General features: G+C 42.8%; 1 protein-coding gene and 1 long non-coding RNA gene across 2 annotated transcripts in view; both read right to left on the bottom strand.

The window, feature by feature from the left end:
• Positions 1 to 3,331: 3,331 nt before the first annotated feature.
• LOC120994663 lies at positions 3,332 to 8,945 on the bottom strand. Its single transcript, XR_005777451.1, has 3 exons — positions 8,410 to 8,945; positions 7,782 to 7,784; positions 3,332 to 3,342 (listed from the first exon to the last, which is right to left on the bottom strand). It is a non-coding gene; the product is annotated as an uncharacterized LOC120994663 (long non-coding RNA).
• A 5,673-nt stretch (positions 8,946 to 14,618) lies between these two features.
• Positions 14,619 to 20,360, bottom strand: part of SLC6A4 (solute carrier family 6 member 4) — a 113,697-nt gene continuing 107,955 nt past the window's right edge. Inside the window, exon 14 of the mRNA XM_040423394.1 lies at positions 14,619 to 17,364. Coding sequence (XP_040279328.1) covers positions 17,290 to 17,364 — 75 coding nt within the window. The 3' untranslated portion in view covers positions 14,619 to 17,289. The remainder of the gene's footprint in view (positions 17,365 to 20,360) is intronic.

The following is a 20,360-nucleotide window of genomic DNA, read 5'->3' on the forward strand; positions in this document are numbered from 1 at the left end:
CGGGGAGCGGGGGAGCAGCATACTTACCGTCCGTGCGGCTCCCCGGGCGCTCCAGAGTGACGTCAGGGCGCCCCAAGCGCATGGATCACGTGATCACATGGATCACGTCATCCATGCGCATGGGGCGCTCTGACGTCACTCTGGAGCGCCCCGGGAGCCGCACGGACTGTAAGTATACCGCTCCCCCGCTCCCCGCTCCTACTATGGCAACCAGGACTTTAATAGCGTCCTGGGTGCCATAGTAACACTGAACGCATTTGGAAGACGGTTCCGTCTTCAAATGCTTTCAGTACACTTGCGTTGTTACGGATCCGGCAGGCACCTCCGGCAACGGAAGTGCATGCCGGATCCCAACAACGCAAGTGTGAAAGAGGCCTAACACTGGGAAAAAAAATGTCCTCCTTACGGACCTCACTGCCATCAGTTCATGAACTGTTTACGGAGGAGCGAACTGTGAGCAAGGGGGTTATGGCCACCATGTTCACCAGACTCGTTCACATGCGATTTTTATCTGTGGGAAAATTTAAAACAGAAAGTGTCCGCTAACAATCCACATCCCCTGGATGAACTCAAGGAGAACATCAGAAACACTATCCGCATGATCAAAGGCACATCGGCCAACATAATCCGACCTGCCCAAAGATGCAGACACGTGAACGGGGATCACTTTCCGGCATCTTTTGTGACTTGGGTAATTAAAAAAAATAATTATCCACTTGCTCATTCGTCTTTTTCGTGGACCACCCTGTATGTATATAACCGAGATACCAGCATGACTGCTGTATTGTTCTCGTAATAGATCTATGTAAAGATGCCCACAGAATACCATTGCATTGATCAATGTAATGTACACTGCCTGTCCCCAAAAACAGTCGCCACCTGGATTTAACTAAGCAAATAGTTATGAGCCTCCTATTGGATAATTACTGCATGGGTGATTATCTTTCAGCTGGCAACAAGTTATTTAACCCCAACTGGTGCATTTCTCTCATTTCCTAAACAACCATGTCAAAAGACACATCTCGTGGTCGTGGAAAAGATGTTAGTCTGTTTGAGAAGGGTCAAATCATTGGCATGCATCAAGCAGAGAAAACATCTAAGGAGATTGCAGAAACTACTAAAATTGGGTTAAGAACTGTCCAACGCATTATTAAAAACTGGAAGGATAGTGGGGACCCATCGTATTCGAGGAAGAAATGTGGCGGGAAAAACATCCTGAATGATCCTGATCGGCGATCACTTAAACGTTTGGTGAAATCAAATTGAAGAAAAACAACAGTAGAACTCAGGGCTATGTTTAATAGTGAAAGTGTGAGCATTTCCACATGCACAATGCGAAGGGAACTCAAGGGATTGGGACTGAACAGCTGTGTAGCCGTAAGAAAACCACTAATCAGTGAGGCAAACTGGGAAAAAAAGGCTTCAATTTGCTAGGGAGCATAAAGATTGGACTCTGGAGCAATGGAAGAAGGTCATGCGGTCTGATGTGTCCAGATTTACCCTGTTCCAGAGTGATGGGCGCATCAGGGTAAGAAGAGAGGCAGATGAAGTGATGCACCCATCATGCCTAGTGCCTACTGTACAAGCCTGTGGGGGCAGTGCTATGATCTGGGGTTGCTGCAGTTGGTCAGGTCTAGGTTCAGCAACAGTATGTGCTCCAAGAATGAGGTCAGCTGACTACCGGAACATACTGAATGACCAGGTTATTCCATCAATGGATCTGTTCTTCCCTGGGCATATTCCAAGATGACAATGCCAGGATTCATCGGGCTCAAATTGTGAAAGAGTGGTTCAGGGAGCATGAGACATCATTTTCACACATGGATTGGCCACCACAGAGTCCAGACCTTAACCCCATTGAGAATCTTTGGGATGTGCTGGAGACGGCTTTTCGCAGCAGTCAGACTCTACCATCATCAATGCAAGATCGTGGTGAAAAATGAATGCAACACTGGATGGAAATAAATCTTGTGACATTGCAGAAGCTTATCGAAACAATGCCACAGCAAATGCGTGCCGTAATCAAAGCTAAAGGCGGTCCAACAAAATATTTTTGGTGGCGACTTTTTTTTTGGACGGGCAATGTATGATGCTCTGAGTCACTTCAGGTGCCGGCCTCTACATAACTTTGGCGTATCTATCGGCCGTCTCAATGTAAGCCAGCTTCCTTACATTTAGACCATTTTCTATGCCTAAAACAGGCATAGAAAATAATGAATGAGACGGGCCTGCCCTTGACCATTTTTATAGACCTGGCGTGAGCGGGGAAAAGTCACAGAATTCGACGCAAATAACTTGGGTGTGCGGCAATTTGCGCCAGAAATACGCCTAATATAGGCAGATTTCTGATTCGTAAATTACTCCCATAGTGTAAGTGGACGTTCACACAGCGGAATTTTGTCGCGGACAGCTACACCAAATTCTGCGAAAACCCTTTGACAGCGGTGTCTTAAATCCACAGCCGTGCCGAGAAGAGACATGTAACATAGTAACATAGTAACATAGTACATAAGGCCGAAAAAAGACATTTGTCCATCCAGTTCGGCCTGTTATCCAGCAAGTTGATCCAGGGGAAGGCAAAAACCCTGTGAGGTAGAAGCCAATTTTCTCCACTTTAGGGGAATAAAAAATTCCTTCCCGACTCCAATCAGGCAGTCAGAATAACTCCCTGGATCAACGACCCCTCTCTAGTAGCTATATCCTGTAATATTATTACGCTCCAGAAATACATCCAGGCCCCTCTTGAATTCCTTTATTGTACTCACCATCACCACCTCCTCAGGCAGAGAGTTCCATAGTCTCACTGCTCTTACCGTAAAGAATCCTCTTCTATGTTTGTGTACAAACCTTCTTTCCTCCAGACGCAGAGGATGTCCCCTCGTCACAGTCCTGGGGATAAATAGCTGATGGGAGAGATCTCTGTACTGACCCCTGATATATTTATACATATTAATTAGATCTCCCCTCAGTCGTCTTTTTTCTAACGTGAATAACCCTAATTTTGATAATCTTTCAGGGTACTGTAGTTGCCCCATTCCAGTTATTACTTTAGTTGCCCTCCTCTGGACCTTCTCCAGCTCTGCTATGTCTGCCTTGTTTACAGGAGCCAAGAACTGTACACAGTACTCCATGTGTGGTCTGACTAGCGATTTGTAAAGTGGTAGGGCTATGTTCATATCACAGGAATCTATGCCCCTTCTGATGCAACCCATTATCTTGTTGGCCTTGGCAGCAGCTGCCTGACACTGGTTTTTGCTGCTTAGTTTGCTGTTTATTAAAATTCCTAGATCCTTTTCCATGTCAGTGTTACCGAGTGTTTTACCATTTAGTATGTACAGGTGACTTGCATTTTTCCTTCCCATGTGCATAACTTTACATTGTCTTAGGACTATGTCTTGGTGCGGCAGTCTTGGGACTATGCAGGCAGAACAAGCAAATAGTGCAAAAAATGAAGAAAATGGCTTCAGAATAGAATGAAGGTCCTCTTAAAACTTCTCCTTTATTGCAATATATATAAAACAGCAGACACATCCACATCGTATGCAGTGATCGTTAACGCGTTTCAGACATCTCGTCCTTAATCGTAACAATGTATCACGAAGGAGAGCTATATTAATATGTGTACTGACCCTTCCTCTCAGAAACCAAGGGGAGGGAAAGACTACTCCATTGGTCACTCTATCATGATATCACCTGTTACCTATATACACACATCAAATTGCAGGTGCCTTTCACAGTGTGTAAAAAGTATGTATGAAAAAGAACAAGCAAATACTCTCTAACAAACATGAGACCAGGCGGTATGTCGATATATTTATTATGGTAGTAAATTTATTACAGTAACAGTTACAATACAAGGCACATACTGATGATTTACAATCCGTCTTGGAACATTCAGAAGTGGAATGGCTGCATAAGTTAATACAGATACATAATGTACAGGTGAACAAATAGAATATATAGATATGTACAGACAGAACTCCAATTACATGCTCGACTAAAGGCTTTACTATTCCCGTTCAACACAATTATATATATAAATATATGTATATATACCAACAGCTGGTATCTCTGCGAAACCCCAGGATGGCTTTGGACGCACACTTTTCACATAGATCCAGCTCATAGTATCACAGTGCACACAGTGATTGTGCTATTATAAAGAATCAGCAATCTGATTGCACATGGAATAACAGTCTTCAAAAAGATATATTCTGTGAAAGGGACGCCATGAAGTATTTATTATGGACGGCTGACAGTGGGACATGATGTATTCTGTACAGACTAGTATTAGAAACTCTTAGTATTGGACTAAATGCAGGTCACCAGGAATGTGCTCAATGCTTATTAATTATAATAAGTATATATCGCTGTATCCCACACGGCAATCACTTCAATACATCCACTCTTTGGGCTGGGACTGGCACCTGGATCAGTGATTCTTGTGATTTTGGAACGTTTAGAGGCAGTTTAATGATACTGACGCCTTCCCAGATAAACCGCACGGTCTTCACATGTGAATGGATCTATAGCTCTGGAGTGAATATAGATTTGCCATTTCACTTATATGAGGCTACATTCCCATCGGCACCGTTTAATCCATTTTCCTGATCTGTAATATGACTGTGGCTTTTTTAACGCAATCTGCCGCAGAGATGTGAATGAGGCTTTTAGTCTTTTGTTACAATTTATTTGGTTGCTAGCTATATGTATAGGGGTAAATAGGTAATACATGAGTCAGTTTACACTATGGGAACTTTATTATAGGAATATACGATGAAACTTCTTTCTTCTATTATTGCAAACACCCTTTAGGTGTCATACATGTGGTGAAGCCTGGTCCATACGGAGCACATAGGGGGAGATCAAAGCACTTTCTGTCGGGTTCTGAGCTGCTGTAGATTTCTGGCTTCATTTGTGCCAGAAAACTGGTGTAAATGAAGATAAATTTGTCATGTCTACTGGCCACGCTCCTTCCTGCCCTCATCATGCCCCCCTTTTGGAAAAAAGGGCGAGGGCAACGTAAAAACGCCACTTGCAACCATTCAGTTAGATCCTATCTTTTTATCATGATACATTCTCTTCTCAGTTCATTTTTAATAATTATTCGATTTGCACCTTAGGGTATTAAAGGTACACACACTGAATCGAAGATACTAACATGACCTGAGCCCTGATAAATGCTCATGGTTTCTAGGTTGACCCTTTACTGCAAGATTTGATATTAAAGGGAACCTGTCACATTGAACTTGGTGTCTGAGCTGTAGGCAGCATGTTATAGAACAGGAGGAGCTGAGCAAATTGATATATCGTTTTGTCGGAAAAGATTCTGTAAAACTTGTAATTTGTACACTTAAAGTCCTGCTCATTCTGAGGTTTGAAGTCCAGGAGGCGGTCCTATCAGTGATTGACAGCCTGCCCTCTATGACTGTGTATACAGAGAGAGCTGTCAATCACTGATAGGACCGCCTCCTGGACTTCAAAGCCCAGAATGAGTAGGAATATAAATCAATGAAATACAAGTTTTACTGAATCTTTTCCCAAAAAACTATATATCAATCTGCTCAGCTCCTCCTGCTCTATAACATGCTGCCAGCAGCTCAGACATCAAGTGCAACGTGATAGGTTCCCTTTAAGCAAAATAAACATTTTACTGGTTCAATGTAGTAGCTGCTGAAGGGGAAATTTAGCCTAACATTAAAATGAATGACTGACCATGTAATGAACAGATGGGACACGTTTTCCAGAGTGGGAGCTATATTCTGCCCCATAGAGGGGGGTTATGGGAAGGAGGGATCCCATCTGTAATGTCTATATGCCCTAATCACACATGAACCAGAGACAACCCATTTAATTAGGGCTCTTTCACACCTGCGTTCTTGTCTTCCGGCATAGAGTTCCGTCGTCGGGGCTCTATGCCGGAAGAATCCTGATCAGGATTATCCTAATGCATTCTGAATGGAGAGTAATCCGTTCAGGATGCATCAGGATGTCTTCAGTTCCGGTACGGAACGTTTGTTGGCCGGAGAAAATACCGCAGCATGCTGCGCTTTTTGCTCCGGCCAAAAATCCGGAACACTTGCCGCAAGGCCGGATCCGGAATTAATGCCCATTGGAAGGCATTGATCCGGATCCGGCCTTAAGCTAAACGTCGTTTCGGCGCATTGCCGGAGCCGACATTTAGCTTTTTCAGAGTGGTTACCATGGCTGCCGGGACGCTAAAGTCCTGACAGCCATGGTAAAGTGTAGTGGGGAGCGGGGGAGCAGTGTACTTACCGTCCGTGCGGCTCCCCGGGCGCTCCAGAGTGACGTCAGGGCGCCCCAAGCGCATGGATCACGTGATCCATGTGATCACGTCATCCATGCGCATGGGGCGCTCTGACGTCATTCTGGAGCGCCCCGGGAGCCGCACGGACTGTAAGTATACCGCTCCCCCGCTCCCCGCTCCTACTATGGCAACCAGGACTTTAATAGCATCCTGGGTGCCATAGTAACACTGAAAGCATTTGGAAGACGGTTCCGTCTTCAAATGCTTTCAGTACACTTGCGTTTTTCCGGATCCGGCAGGCACCTCCGGCAACGGAAGTGCATGCCGGATCCCAACAACGCAAGTGTGAAAGAGGCCTAACATCAATATTTGAATAAACACTTTAGTTTGTTCACCTACCATATTTCCAACTTTCGTCTTGTCTACTTTAACCCTCTCAGCATGCACCTGGGTATGGTGTGACACACATGGCACTCATTGGGAAGCATTATTCTTGGGAAACCCCTCAAATAGAATGTGTTGTCAGAAAATGACATTGTTTAAATCAAATTTTTATGTTAAAAACATTTATATTTTTATTTTGGAGGAATTTTTTTATATTTTTCAAATCACTGTTTATATATTTTTATTTTTATTTTTAATCATAAAATCCTGCAACATTAAGCACTGGCCACTAGACCTAAATCTATGATGAGACATCCTGTTCTGTACAGATTATTTTTAGCAGGTATCTCATTATCATCATAGGCAGGATTAAAATGACATAACACCTCTGTATAGATTACACAAAATTCACCATTCACAGTAGATGATGATCACAGCCTATCTACCCCCTCCCTGTACAAGGACCTCTGTATAAGCCGCAGATCATGTCTAGAAAACTCTCCCATAGAGGTCAGAATCTACTCCTTGTCTCTATACAAAAAGTCTTGACATATTTTTAGTTCTAGTGACCATCAGAAAAACTGCACAATTTTAAGATTTTTTTCAGTATAGATACTGATATGGAAAAATATTAAAAATACCCAAAAATTGTTCAACATAAAAACTTGATTTAAATTGGTTTTAAATGATATATTCCCTTTAAAAGTCAACCCCTTAGACCCTTTATGCTACCCTCTCTGAGAGCAGCATAAAGTAGTGACAGACGTACTGAATTCAGAAGATTGACAGCTTTCTCCCCATTAGTGTCCATAGGAAAAAATGTCTCAACAGCAGGAAGGTGGAGGGAGCCAACAGCTCAGGAATTTATCGGACTTCTTAATGTCAGGAATAGAATAAGATGCTAGATCTCCCAAACAAAGCACTGAAATGTCTGTCGCTAAGCGGGCAGAATTAGGGGTCTGACAGGTTCCCTTTAAATTCTCATTATTGGTTCAGTGGGCGCGTGATGCCAAGGTTAACAGTTCAGTTCTATCTAGATAAGAGCTCAATATCCGCTCAAACAGCTGTTGTATTGTAGATGAATTATTCACAGTGTTTGGATAACTTTTTGATGAGACATGGGGCAAACATTCTGATAACATATGAACATTGGCTTATCTATACAACTGATATAAATGATGATGGCAGAAGATATGGACTGCTTCTTCTATTAACTCTCACCTCCTGACGCTGCCCCGAGGCTTCTTTCCCTGGACTGAAGGTCACCATCTGTAAACTTCCAGATGGATGGGGTTACCTGTGCCGCTGCAGCCAATGACTAGACTCAGTGGTGACATGTCCCCAAGTGGCACATCACTTCTGGGTCACGTGCTGTTTGGACACACGTCACTGCTGAGGCCATACATTGGCTGCAGTGGCACAGGTAACCCCATCCATCTACAAGTTTTCAGATGGTGAGCAGAAGTCCAGGGAAAGAAGCCAGGAGGGTGGAAAGGAGAGGCAAGGAGTAGGTAATTATGGATTAAAAAAAAGTGGAAAAAAAAACGCTGGGCAACCCCTTTAAAAATTTCTGTATCTTGCTTACTACTTGAGAGGACGTGTGCACACACGCATACCAATTCAATGGAAAATAAACTGTTCCACTTGGCAACAAGTGCAAGACAAACCATACAAAAGTAGCATAATGTACAGCTATTTATGAATGTCTATACTATCTAACAGCTGTCTCTTTTCATAGCTGAGTCTGCCGGGGTTACTTGTAAAGGTGGAATATTTGATCCTAAAATTCACCACCTGCCAAAAAAGGAATGCAAAGCGATCTCAAAATCCAATGTTTTCTGCTTATATATTTAAACTAACGACTAATCTACGCACATTTACTATGAAATATCTTCCAGGAATTTAAGGATGTTTCTTTTTTATAAAGAGTATTATTGTACAGGTTATGACCACCTTTATGATGGCATCTACTGTATGCTCCTAAAATAAAAAAGGAAGAAACCTTGCAGTCTTGTTTAAAAAAAAAACTGAAAAAATACAGTTTTATGTATCTAGCCCCTTTCTGTTTCTATGATTATACACTACAAAGAGAGAAAACAAAAACGTAGTGGATCTTGCAGTCATCATATATTACTCCTTCACATGTCTCTCTTCACGCTAGCCTTCAGAAAGTCTGAATACACAAGCACAATAAGGTCATAAAAATGAAATGACAGCAATAATTTTAATAATATTAAAAAAAAAATCCCGAACTCAGGTTCGGTTCCAAGGTACCACTTGAATCCGAACCGGGGAAATGTTTTTTTACAGTACAAATTCATTTATGAAGTTATTACCCGAAGTCTCGTGAGACTTCGTGAAGCAATAACTTTGGTTAATCAGAGCCAATACATTCTAATACTGTACCGAGCTCCTGCCCTGTACAGTATTAGGGTACTTTCACACTAGCCTTTTTCTTTTCCGGCGCTGAGTTCCGTCATAGGGGAACTGATCTGTTTCATCCCCATGCATTCTGAATGGAGAGAAAGCCGTTCAGGATGCATCAGGATGTCTTCAGTTCAGTGACTGCATGCTGCGGTATTATCTCCGTCCAAAATTCCGGATCAGTTGCGAGAATGCCGGCATTAATTTACATTGAAAAATTAAAAATACTGCAATGCCGGATCCGTCCTTTCCGGTCTGCGCATGGTAAAAATGTGAAAAAGATATATAACGGATCCGTTTCTCCGGATGACATCCGGAGAGATGGACCCGTTCTTGCAAAGCATTTGTAAGACTGATCTGGATCCGTCTACAAATGCTGTCCGTTTGCATGCCGGATCACTCTGCCGCAAGTGTGAAAGTAGCCTTAGAACAAAGTTTTATGCGAATCGACTTTGGATGTTTCATCCGAAGTCGATTCGCTCATCCGTAGTTGTCATCATTGACCTGATGAATTAAAGTGTAACTGACGTTTCCGTTTAGGAACAGGGATATTAAACATTTTCATATTATACTTTATTAGGGAAAGATGTTTCTTTGGACTTCTGTAAAAAGCCTTCTTAGCAAAGTTCTAACAGTGTTACTAAGGAGAGTGTCTTCAGTCTTCAGTGCTACTAAATGCTGAAGACGCTTGTGTGTAACAAGTCAGATAGGCAGGGTGATGGGCATGTACTAGGGACTGGGGTAGATATGTATGTTACATGCAGGTGTCTTCACCGCTCCGCAGAACTGAAGACTGAAGACAGACTTTACTTAGTAACGCTCAGACTTAGTGTTGAGCGAACTTCTGTTTTAAGTTCGGCGTCTAAAGTTCGGCTTCCGGTTAGCAGAGAATCCCGATATGGATTCCGAATTCCGTTGTGGTCCGTGGTAGCGGAATCAATAATGGCCGATTATTGATTCCGCTACCACGGACCACAACGGAATTCGGAATCCATATCGGGATTCTCCGCTAACCGGAAGCTGAACTTTAGACGCCGAACTTAAAACAGAAGTTCGCTCAACACTACTCAGACTTTTTACACCCTATTTTCTAGTATAAAGAAATATCTCTTCCTAATAAAGTATATTACAAAAAGGTTTAAAATCCCTGTCCCTACAAAATATTAAAGGAGTTTTCCAAGATTTTTATACTGATGACCTATCCTTAGGATAGGTCATCAGTATCTGATCAGTGGGGTCCAACACCTGGGACCCCCACTGATCAGCTGCTTGAGAAGGCAGCCGTGCTCCTGTGAACGCTGCAGCGCTCTCTCTGCTTTTCCTAGGTCGACACGTTCATGTGTCACATGGCCTAGGCACAGCTCAGCCACATTCAAGTGAATGGGGCTGAGCGCGATACCAAACACAGCCACTATACAATGTATGGCGCTGTGCTTGTTGAGCTGCAAGAAGGTAGCGGCGCTCACAGGAGTGCCGCTGCCTTCTCATAACAGCTGAGCAGCGGGGTCCCGGGTGTCGGACCCCCACCAATCAGACATCCAGAGGATAGGTCATCAGTAACAAAATCTTGGAAAATCCTTTTAAAAATAAACTAAAATGACAGTTACACTTGAGGTACCATTTATTTATTATTCATAATTAGTTATAAACTGTGAAAAATTGCAGATCACTGGCAATCAAATTTCCTGTTACAGAGTGACTGTTCCCCCATATAAGACAAAGGAGGAAAGAAAATGGATCTGTAGGTCACCATTTCAGATTCTGTAAAAATGATATGCTGAATAATAAATTAACGTTTTCCACAGAAACAGTGGTATTCTTGTCCTTGGGCTACAAACCCTTTTTAATGTAAATTCATGATTACTCCTTTGTATTTCTTCCTGCACAACCTATATATTTCCTCAATGAGTCACAATGTACATACATGAACCGTTCAGTAATGTGGTGTAACTTGAGGCTCCTGAAATCCAGTGCAAAATCTGTACCAGGAGCCCCATCTATTACAGATTATTTTGAGTATTCGTCTCCTCATACGGGGCAAAAGGACCCTTCGGGCCCCCTAAAGTTCCAGAGCCAAGTAGGACTGCAATCTTTGCATTGCCTATAGTTCTGCCGCTGAAGGGTATGGCTTTTGTATTTGCTAGTTGTATGACAGGCATCATGGCACCATTGGCAGGATCAGCAATGACCAGTCATGTACAGACATAGCTGGGTCAAATCCATACATGAGAGCCTAGAGACTTTGTCCTTTTTGTAAGCTATACATTATCAGAGGCTGCTCAGTACCATAACAATCTATACATCAGCAGTTTGGCTTTTCTTGTATGGTTATATAATATTACAGAATCAGATCTAATGATGAGGATTGCACATTTGATTCACTGTACTTCTTTTATGTTTTCCTGTTGTATTAAGATCTTCCAATTTTAAATAACATGAAATGATGCCTTGGATCCTAACAAGCTGCTCTGAGTGTTCATTTTTTAATGGGGAGATTGGTGGCAACAGCATATGAGCCGCCCTTAGATCCTACTGCTGTGTACTATACATAAAGTCTATACCCACACTACAGTAACGGTGGAACTAAGGCCACTTGAACGGTTTCTTTCTTTGGCCATCTTCCTCTGTGTTTATGGATAGATATAACATTGCTATTTGCTTGATGTGGCGGCTGTAAGTGCATGTACTATGAAGCTGCTACACAGAATGCTGGGCGTCCATTGTAGACACCCCCCCCCTTGCTGAACTGAATCTAGCCTAGCGAACAGCTGATGGACACAAGTCCACTGGGGGGTCCACATCTATCCATGCATTTCAAATGTGTGACCCACAGTGTAACCAAATGGCGAGTCGTGGGTTACAACAATGGCAAATGCTCTTTCCATTCTGGCTTCTAGAAAGGGATCACAGGCAGTGGGCCCCCTCTATAATTTTTTTTATTTATGCAATTTTACAATATTATATATCATTTTCATGCACAATATTAATACAATTACATAGCCTTACCCTTACTAGGTGTTGATCTCAAGTAATGAATTGCTTCTGATTTTAAGTTATCTATCACTGAACTCAAATTTACCCCATAGATCTTCACTGGCATCTTAACTCAGGACCTTCTGAATATATAGACCACACCGAGCACTAAATTTCCCTAGATCTGGGTCCTGACCACCTGCCATTTCCACTTTTTTAAAGGGAACCTGTCACCGGGATTTGATGTATAGAGCTGAGGACATGGGTTGCTAGATCGCCACTAGCAAATCCGCAATACCCAGTCCCCATAGCTCTGTGTGCTTTTATTGTGTAAAAAAAACAATTTGATCCATATGCAAATTAACCTGAGATGTGTCCTGTACGTGAGATGAGTCCAGCACCGCCCCGCATCCTCAGAATCTCCTTCTTGCTCCCCGACGTTAGAAAGCCAGAGCGCCGTAATCTCGCGATGCCCGAGCTAGCGCATGCGCAGTTCGTTCCCTGAGGCTGATGCCAGCACAGGGAAGGAACACTATGACGACACTGCGCATGCGCTAGGTCGCGCATCGCAAGATTACGGCTCTCTGGCTTTCTGACGTCGGGGAGCAAGGAGGAGATTCTGAGGATGCGGGGCGGTGCTGGGCTCCTTCACGCTGGACTCATCTCACGTACAGGACACATCTCAGGTTAATTTGCATATGGATCAAATTGTTTTTTTTACACAATAAAAGCACACAGAGCTATGGGGACTGGATATTGCGGATGTGCTAGCGGCCATCTAGCAACCCATGTCCTCAGCTCTATACACAAAATCCCGGTGACAGGTTCCCTTTAAGAGACATTTGCTTCTTCATTTTTCCCATAACCAAAGACAATATTGGTTGTTGAGGTTCAATTCCCCTGCCTTTTATAAGTACAGTATTATATGGCCTAATAGGATATATACACACGTCCTATCCTCATGGGACAGCCTCAAAAATAACCACGGTCATTGACAAAAAAAAATAACATCCAGAGAGAAATGTGAGATTGCTGTGAAACTCGGCATGCAGTTATGTCTCAGGCAGATATGTCAATGATTACAATTGTGGCCTGATTAGACACTGGGTCCTGCCATAAGAGGGCATAAAAGTGCTCCCCCCAGTGCCCTATTAAAAGGCTCTCAGAAGCCAACTTTGGGTAGTGTACATCTTGGTGAGAGATCGTTGACTACTAGACTTGCCTCTACAACACACTCAAAGACATTTTTCTCAGTTGACCAACTTTGAGAGGGGGCACATCATTGGATTGAAAGAAGCAGGATGGTCATTTTGACAAATTGCCCACCATCTAGGTCTCTGACCCAGCTGTTAGGAGGTGTTGGGAGCAGTGGTTATGTTATGGCACAAAGGGTGAGCAGGCCGGATCACCCACACAGAACACTAGAGAGGACCGCATGATCCGCCAAGCACAAGAAGCTCCCACGGTTTAATTTTCCACCATCCAGATACAGATGACACCTTCATTACACACCACTGTCTTTGCCCAGATGTTTTCCAGGTGCTTAGCAGAAGGAGGTTTGGTGTCATGGTGCGTCTTATGTGTCCAGCTATTGATAGCCAGCCACCGTAGGCTTTATTTCCAGTGGTGTCGTAATTGAGAATCCTGTACTACTATGGACTAGAACCATATCATCTGTTTGGGATCCGACTGTTCTAAGTCCGAGTATGAAGGTCCCCTGGTGAGCGCTTCAATTCCTGCCTTTGCTGTGGAGAGCCACCCTGCCCCAACTGCTGGCATGATGATCTGGAGAGCCACTACATACAACAGTCGGTTACCCCTAGAAGTGATAAGATGGACACTAACAGCTCAGTGATCTGTCCAGGACATCCTGCAGCCAAATTGGGTTGCCTCTCATGGCAGGAATGTCTCTGTCAGTTTGTAACACTTCCTTGGCCCAGTTGCCAGATTTATCGCTGTTTATGCATTTATGGGACCAGCTAGGACACCATCTTTGACAACCTACAAGTGTGTAGGATCTACAGGCCCAGCTGAAATATCTGTGGGAAAATGTGCCACAGGATGCCATATGGAATGTGTATGCCTCCATGCCCAACCATATCTCATCTTGTATCCAGGCTAGAGGGGGGCCAAAAGGGTCCTAGAGCCTCCTTTTAATTGTATAATTTTCCCCAAACGACTGGCCATACAACCTACAGGGAAATTTCTCGTAGAGCCTACATCCAGTGGGCATCCTGCGCCCTCCTCACAGCCGCCGGCCACAAAAGGATCTGATGCTCTCAGCATTAATTAATGCTAGGAGCATCAAGTACTTATGCACCTGCCCAATGGCCGCTGGTGCCCTCCTAAACTCAACTGTATCATTGTCCTCAGGAAGGTGATACAGTTAAATACTGTGGTGAGGCCGGCAGTATTTTGTGCTACACTGTGTATTTGGTTCTGTGGGAGCAGTAGTTTGTGCACCAATACAGTATTGCAGGCCCTGCCTACTGCTGTTGTCCATGCCTACTTGTGTTGGCCGGTCTGTTAGTTTGGACCCAGCAACAACATGGGGCTAGTTTTCGCAGACAAATAAAGTTTCATTCAATTCAAACTCCTCCTTGGTGCGTTATTATTTTTCTTTCAATGAGTGTATATTCTGACATCAATGAAAAATCTTTCATTGCTCAGTCATCCTAAGCTTCCGAGTCTCATGATTGTGTAGGAAATGAATAAGATACAACATACATGGCATAACAGCATCATCAAAAGGAAATCCACAAAGCAGCACACTATCCAGATCTTAGGTCAAGTTGTACACTTTACAAATGGGGTAGACTTCAATACACATTTTACAGCATACAGTATTATACAGCTAACCACATCTAAAATGCTTGTCTTCAGCGGGAAAGTTGCAATATGGATATATGTAATTGATCGGCGAGCGTGTGCTTTAAAATAGAATGTTCCATCGAAGCTTAAAGAGGAGCTGTCAGTCACCTTTCCTGACATATCTGTTTTAGTAACTCCTTGCATTCCCCACGGAATAATATTTCTGGATCATCTATTATTAAGACCCTATGTTGTGCCATTGCTTTGTTATTTCTAGACGTAGTTATGAATGAGTTATCAGCAGCTTGCAGTAAAGGTACAGAAGGGTGTTACCAGTTGAGGTTGTGTCCCTGAACAGTCTAATTGGACAGCATCAGACACACCCGCTACTGGTGGTAACACCCAGCAGTACCTTTACTGCAGACTGCTGGCAATTTATTTGTAAACTTCTAGCAGTAGTAATACAAGAATGGCACAACATGGAGTCATAAGAATAGATGCTTCAAAATTGGTATTACATGGAGAATGGAAGTGGTTGCAAAAATAAAAATGTCAGGAGAGGGGTGACAGGTCCTCTTTAAATATACTTATCTAAAGAGTTACCAGGTTTCGTCTATTATATTTATTTCACATATATTTTATGGTAATTAAAAGCAGAAAAAAATAATTTATATGAAAATAAAATGCCCGCAAATTGTACTAGGTGTAATCATTACACTTCATATGCAGTGTTCTCCAGACAACGATGTGCAGTCTAGCATCTTTCTCAATATACGGTAATATAAAAATATATAGATAAACTGTTATGATATATTAAATATACTTTAAAATATTTTCTAATACTACTCACTATGAGGCAGTTCAAAGTAGACCAGTAAGGCTATGTTCACATCTGCGGCATTCCAGACATCCCAGTTATCTGGATCTGGCATAGCCGGATAGTGCCGCACACTGCTGGACCCCATAGAGTGAGTGCTGGATCCTTGATGCCCCAGATTTGAATGTAGCTTTACAGGCCTCATGCACATGGGCGTTCTATGGTTCCTTACAACCTGCTAGTTGTATGGAGCCATAACAGGGCACTTACTGTGGTAACTCTACTATAGCTCCATGTGCCTTGTATTACAGTGTAACAGGTCTGTTAAATCTAACTCTGCCGTTTATAAGTAATCCTCCCTTACACCTTTCCGCCTATGATAGTACTGAACGTTTTGGGTGGTTGACCAATGTGACTGAGATTGAGATAGACTGTGAATGTTGCATGCAAATGTCACAAATGAGAAACCATTGTAAATTTGTAAGTACTTTATGATGGGGCTGGTATCAAGGGGTGAAATAACACTGGCAGACAAATGACGGGTGTTTTGAGAGCTATTATAAGACTGACAATATCAGTGTTACTTGTGTTGAGAACACTAATTAGAGCATGCTCTTGAAGGTGTGACCAGAAGGGGTTCAGAAGGTATCACCAGCATACTCAGGGGTAGGGCACATATACCTTTCTTTCTCCCACCTGCAATTTGGACAGTAGAAGGGTCAGGAACCTATCATGATAGCACACAACAAACATCAACATGTAGACATACATAAGTTGTAATACAGGTAGCCAAAAGAATAAAGACACAGATCTATACAAGAACATTTCATTGGATATAGGGAATCATAAGGATTCATTTAGGTACAGGTTACCAAATGGTTGGCCCTTATCAGAATGGTTATCTGGGGTAGGCCTAGGCCTTTAGGGAATATCAGGGTTTCCTTTCCTATGTTTTACTGCTCGCCCATTACAGATCTGAGATCTTGTATGTACTGTCCTCTAGACCATGGACTATGAGTTGAACGTATTTCTGTATACAGCAACTTAGAGCATCTGGCTAGCAGCATGGGTGTTCCACAGAAACCTATCATACGTAAACATCATTAATGGTAAGTCCATCTTTCATTTGTTTTGTTTTTTATGGATCTGCTTCTCTATTATTTTGACTGGCTTTATGGTTGGTGACTATCTGTTTTATTACTTCTGTGTATCTTTGTATTACCATGCACTTCGATTCTGATATGGTGCTCCTGCCTCTGGTGCTTCATGGAGCATATCAGTTACTAATACAAGTTAAGCTATCATGATTAGTTTGCTCTTATGTTAGAGAATATTGTGCCCTCTAGACAAATAAGACCATGTTCCCAACAGCATAAGACATGCATGCTGCAGTTCAATCATGGATGGACATTTAATATTCTTTGAATTGGACCCTGCACTTGTCGGTGCTAGAACTTTAGAGACATAACCTGTGCCCAGTCTGCCTCTCTGGTATGATCCACTGCAAAGTAGGTGGTTGAACCATAGACAGTCTGAAGTTTACAAAGTTTTTCTTAGGCACAGAATGGGGTGCGTTGTCTGCAAACAAGAAAGGGCAATGGTTTTTTCCGGGTTACACAGCATTCATATGAATAGCTCCCAGTGGTATTTCTGTTCCTGTTTCTGGGGTTATACTCTTAATGAAACGCTATCAGGAGACAAAAATGGAAGAGACTTTAATTAGCAGCAGATTTTTGTGTTTAGTTTCAAATTAGTCACAAAATAATATTGTAGGGAATCTCACTGTTAACTAAGGGGGAAAAATTAGATCATTAAAAAATTAAGCACCATGGACACATTTGGGGCAATTTTTTAATTATTGTATTGAATTTTTCTGATTGGTCTTTATGATATATTTTCAATAGTTTGTCTTCTACAGCCTTCAGCTTCACTACATCTGCAGACTGTTGCTTTTGCTTCTCAGTGAAGCCCATTAGAGATCTGCTCTGACAGCTCGATCTGTAGCCCTTGACAACTCAAACACTTATTTGAGTTAAATTCTTACTAAACTAATAAGAATATGGCTTAATTCAGTGTTTATGAACTCTAAGGAGTGAAGGGCTACAGACGGAGCATTCAGAGAACCTCTCTGACAGATTCACTGAGAACCAGAAGCAACAGTCTGCAGATGCAATAAAACTAAAGGCTGTAGAACAGCGGTCCCCAGCCAGCGATCATCTGGTGCTGGTCTGCGGGGAGTCTGGTGTTGAACGGTGGGGACAGGAACTGTTGGCTCCTGTGCCCCATTGTTTAGCCTCATAGGCTGAAGGCCTCACCTCCTATATATATAAAGAGGCACTACTAGGGGACACTATATATGAAGAGGCACTACTGGGGTGGGGGCACTATATGTAAAGAGGCCACTACTGGGGGCACTATATGTAAAGAGGCCACCACTGGGGGGGCACTATATGTAAAGAGGCCACTACTGGGGGGCACTATTTGTAAAGAGGCCACTACTGAGGGGCACTATATGTAAAGAGGCACTACTGGGGGGAACTATATGTAAAGAGGTCACTACTGGGGGCACTATATATAAAGAGGGGGGTGGGGGTGTCATATGTACTACTGGGGGTGCCATATGTACATAGGACACTACTAGGGGGTGAATTATATCTACTGGGGCCTAAATGGGGATGATTACTAAGTAGGGACATAAAAGGAGTTATTCTTCCAGTTATACAGAAAGAAGTTGTGGAAAAAGAGAACAACTCCAGTCAGAGGAGACATCATTTGTAAGTCACTGATTGGTTTATTAATTACTGTGTTTTGAATTACCGTCCCCCCCCACACACACACATCCCTCACCCTAAATCTAAAACGACCCCCGCCACCGGTCCACGAGAAAATAGTTTTGTGTGCAACTGGTCACTGGCACAAAAAAGGTTGGGGACCACTGCTTGTAGAAGACAAATTGTTGAAAATGTTTAATAAATACCAAATGGAAAAATGATTTCTATTTAGCCCACGATAAGTATAATGCAATAATAAAACATTGACCCCAAAAATGTCCATACCATTTAAAATTTCCATTGATTATCTGAGATATATTAAAATACTCCATTGCATTGGTTGTATAAAACTAGTATAAGGCTACTTTCACACTCGCGTTTGGTGCGGATCCATCATGGATCTGCACAGACGGATCCATTCAGATATACAACCATCTGCATCCGTTCAGAACGGATCCGTTTGTATTATCTGCAACATAGCCAAGACGTCCTGATCCGTCTTGAACACCATTGAAAGTCAATGAAGGACGGATCCGTTTTCTATTGTGCCTGATTGTGTCATAGAAAACAGATCCGTCCCCATTGACTTTTGTGTCAGAACGGATCCGTTTGGCTCAGTTTCGTCAGACGGACACCAAAACGCTGCAAGCAGCGTTTTGGTGTCCGCCTCCGAAGCGGAATGGAGACTGATCGGAGGCAAACTGATCCTTTTCTATTCAGAATGCATTAGGGCAAAACTGATCCGTTTTGGACCGCTTGTGAGAGCCCTGTACGGATCTCACAAATGGAAAACCAAAACGCCAGTGTGAAAGTAGCCTTAAAAAGCATTACATACTTTTGCAAAAATGTATGTATATTTCTGCAGGCTGTGTTTTTTTTTGTTTTTTTTTCAGGCTGCCTGGCAACCACTCAACTTCCTGTATGGTGACCACCATTTAGGTTCATACACATTTAGGTACTGAAGTGGTCACAGGAAGTTCTATCTGCTATAGGAGACTCTTTTTTTGTCACTTAAAGGTTCAGTAACCTTAAAAGTTTAGCTTGGTGGAGTTCTGAGTGCGGAAACCCCCACCAATCTGTAGAAGGAGGGGAGTCTCAGCACCCAGACCCCCACTGATCTAAACTTTTGACATATCAAAGTTTTTTAAAAAGTTAGTGACCCTTTAAATGGCAGAATGCATTACAGGACTACACAAAAAATTATGGTACTTCACAATAAAAAGATGCAAGACAAGTGAGAAATGGGTAGGACCAGAAACACTGTGTGTATACTGTTATATAGCATGATGAGAATGCAGGGACAATATGTAAAGAGGCAGCATGTGATAGAGCAGTAGGAGCTGAGAAGATACACTGCTCAAAAAAATAAAGGGAACACTTAAACAACACAATGTAACTCCAAGTCAATCACACTTCTGTGAAATCAAACTGTTCACTTAGGAAGCAACACTGAGTGACAATCAATTTCACATGCTGTTGTGCAAATGGAATAGACAACAGGTGGAAATTATAGGCAATTAGCAAGACACCCCCAATAAAGGAGTGGTTCTGCAGGTGGTGACCACAGATCACTTCTCAGTTCCTATGCTTCCTGGCTGATGTTTTGGTCACTTTTGAATGCTGGCGGTGCTTTCACTCTAGTGGTAGCATGAGACGGAGTCTACAACCCACACAAGTGGCTCAGGTAGTGCAGCTTATCCAGGATGGCACATCAATGCGAGCTGTGGCAAGAAGGTTTGCTGTGTCTGTCAGCGTAGTGTCCAGAGCATGGAGGCGCTACCAGGAGACAGGCCAGTACATCAGGAGATGTGGAGGAGGCCGTAGGAGGGCAACAACCCAGCAGCAGGACCGCTACCTCCGCCTTTGTGCAAGGAGGAACAGGAGGAGCACTGCCAGAGCCCTGCAAAATGAC

The sequence above is a fragment of the Bufo bufo genome, chromosome 3, assembly GCF_905171765.1.
Source record: "Bufo bufo chromosome 3, aBufBuf1.1, whole genome shotgun sequence".
Lineage (NCBI taxonomy): Eukaryota > Metazoa > Chordata > Amphibia > Anura > Bufonidae > Bufo > Bufo bufo.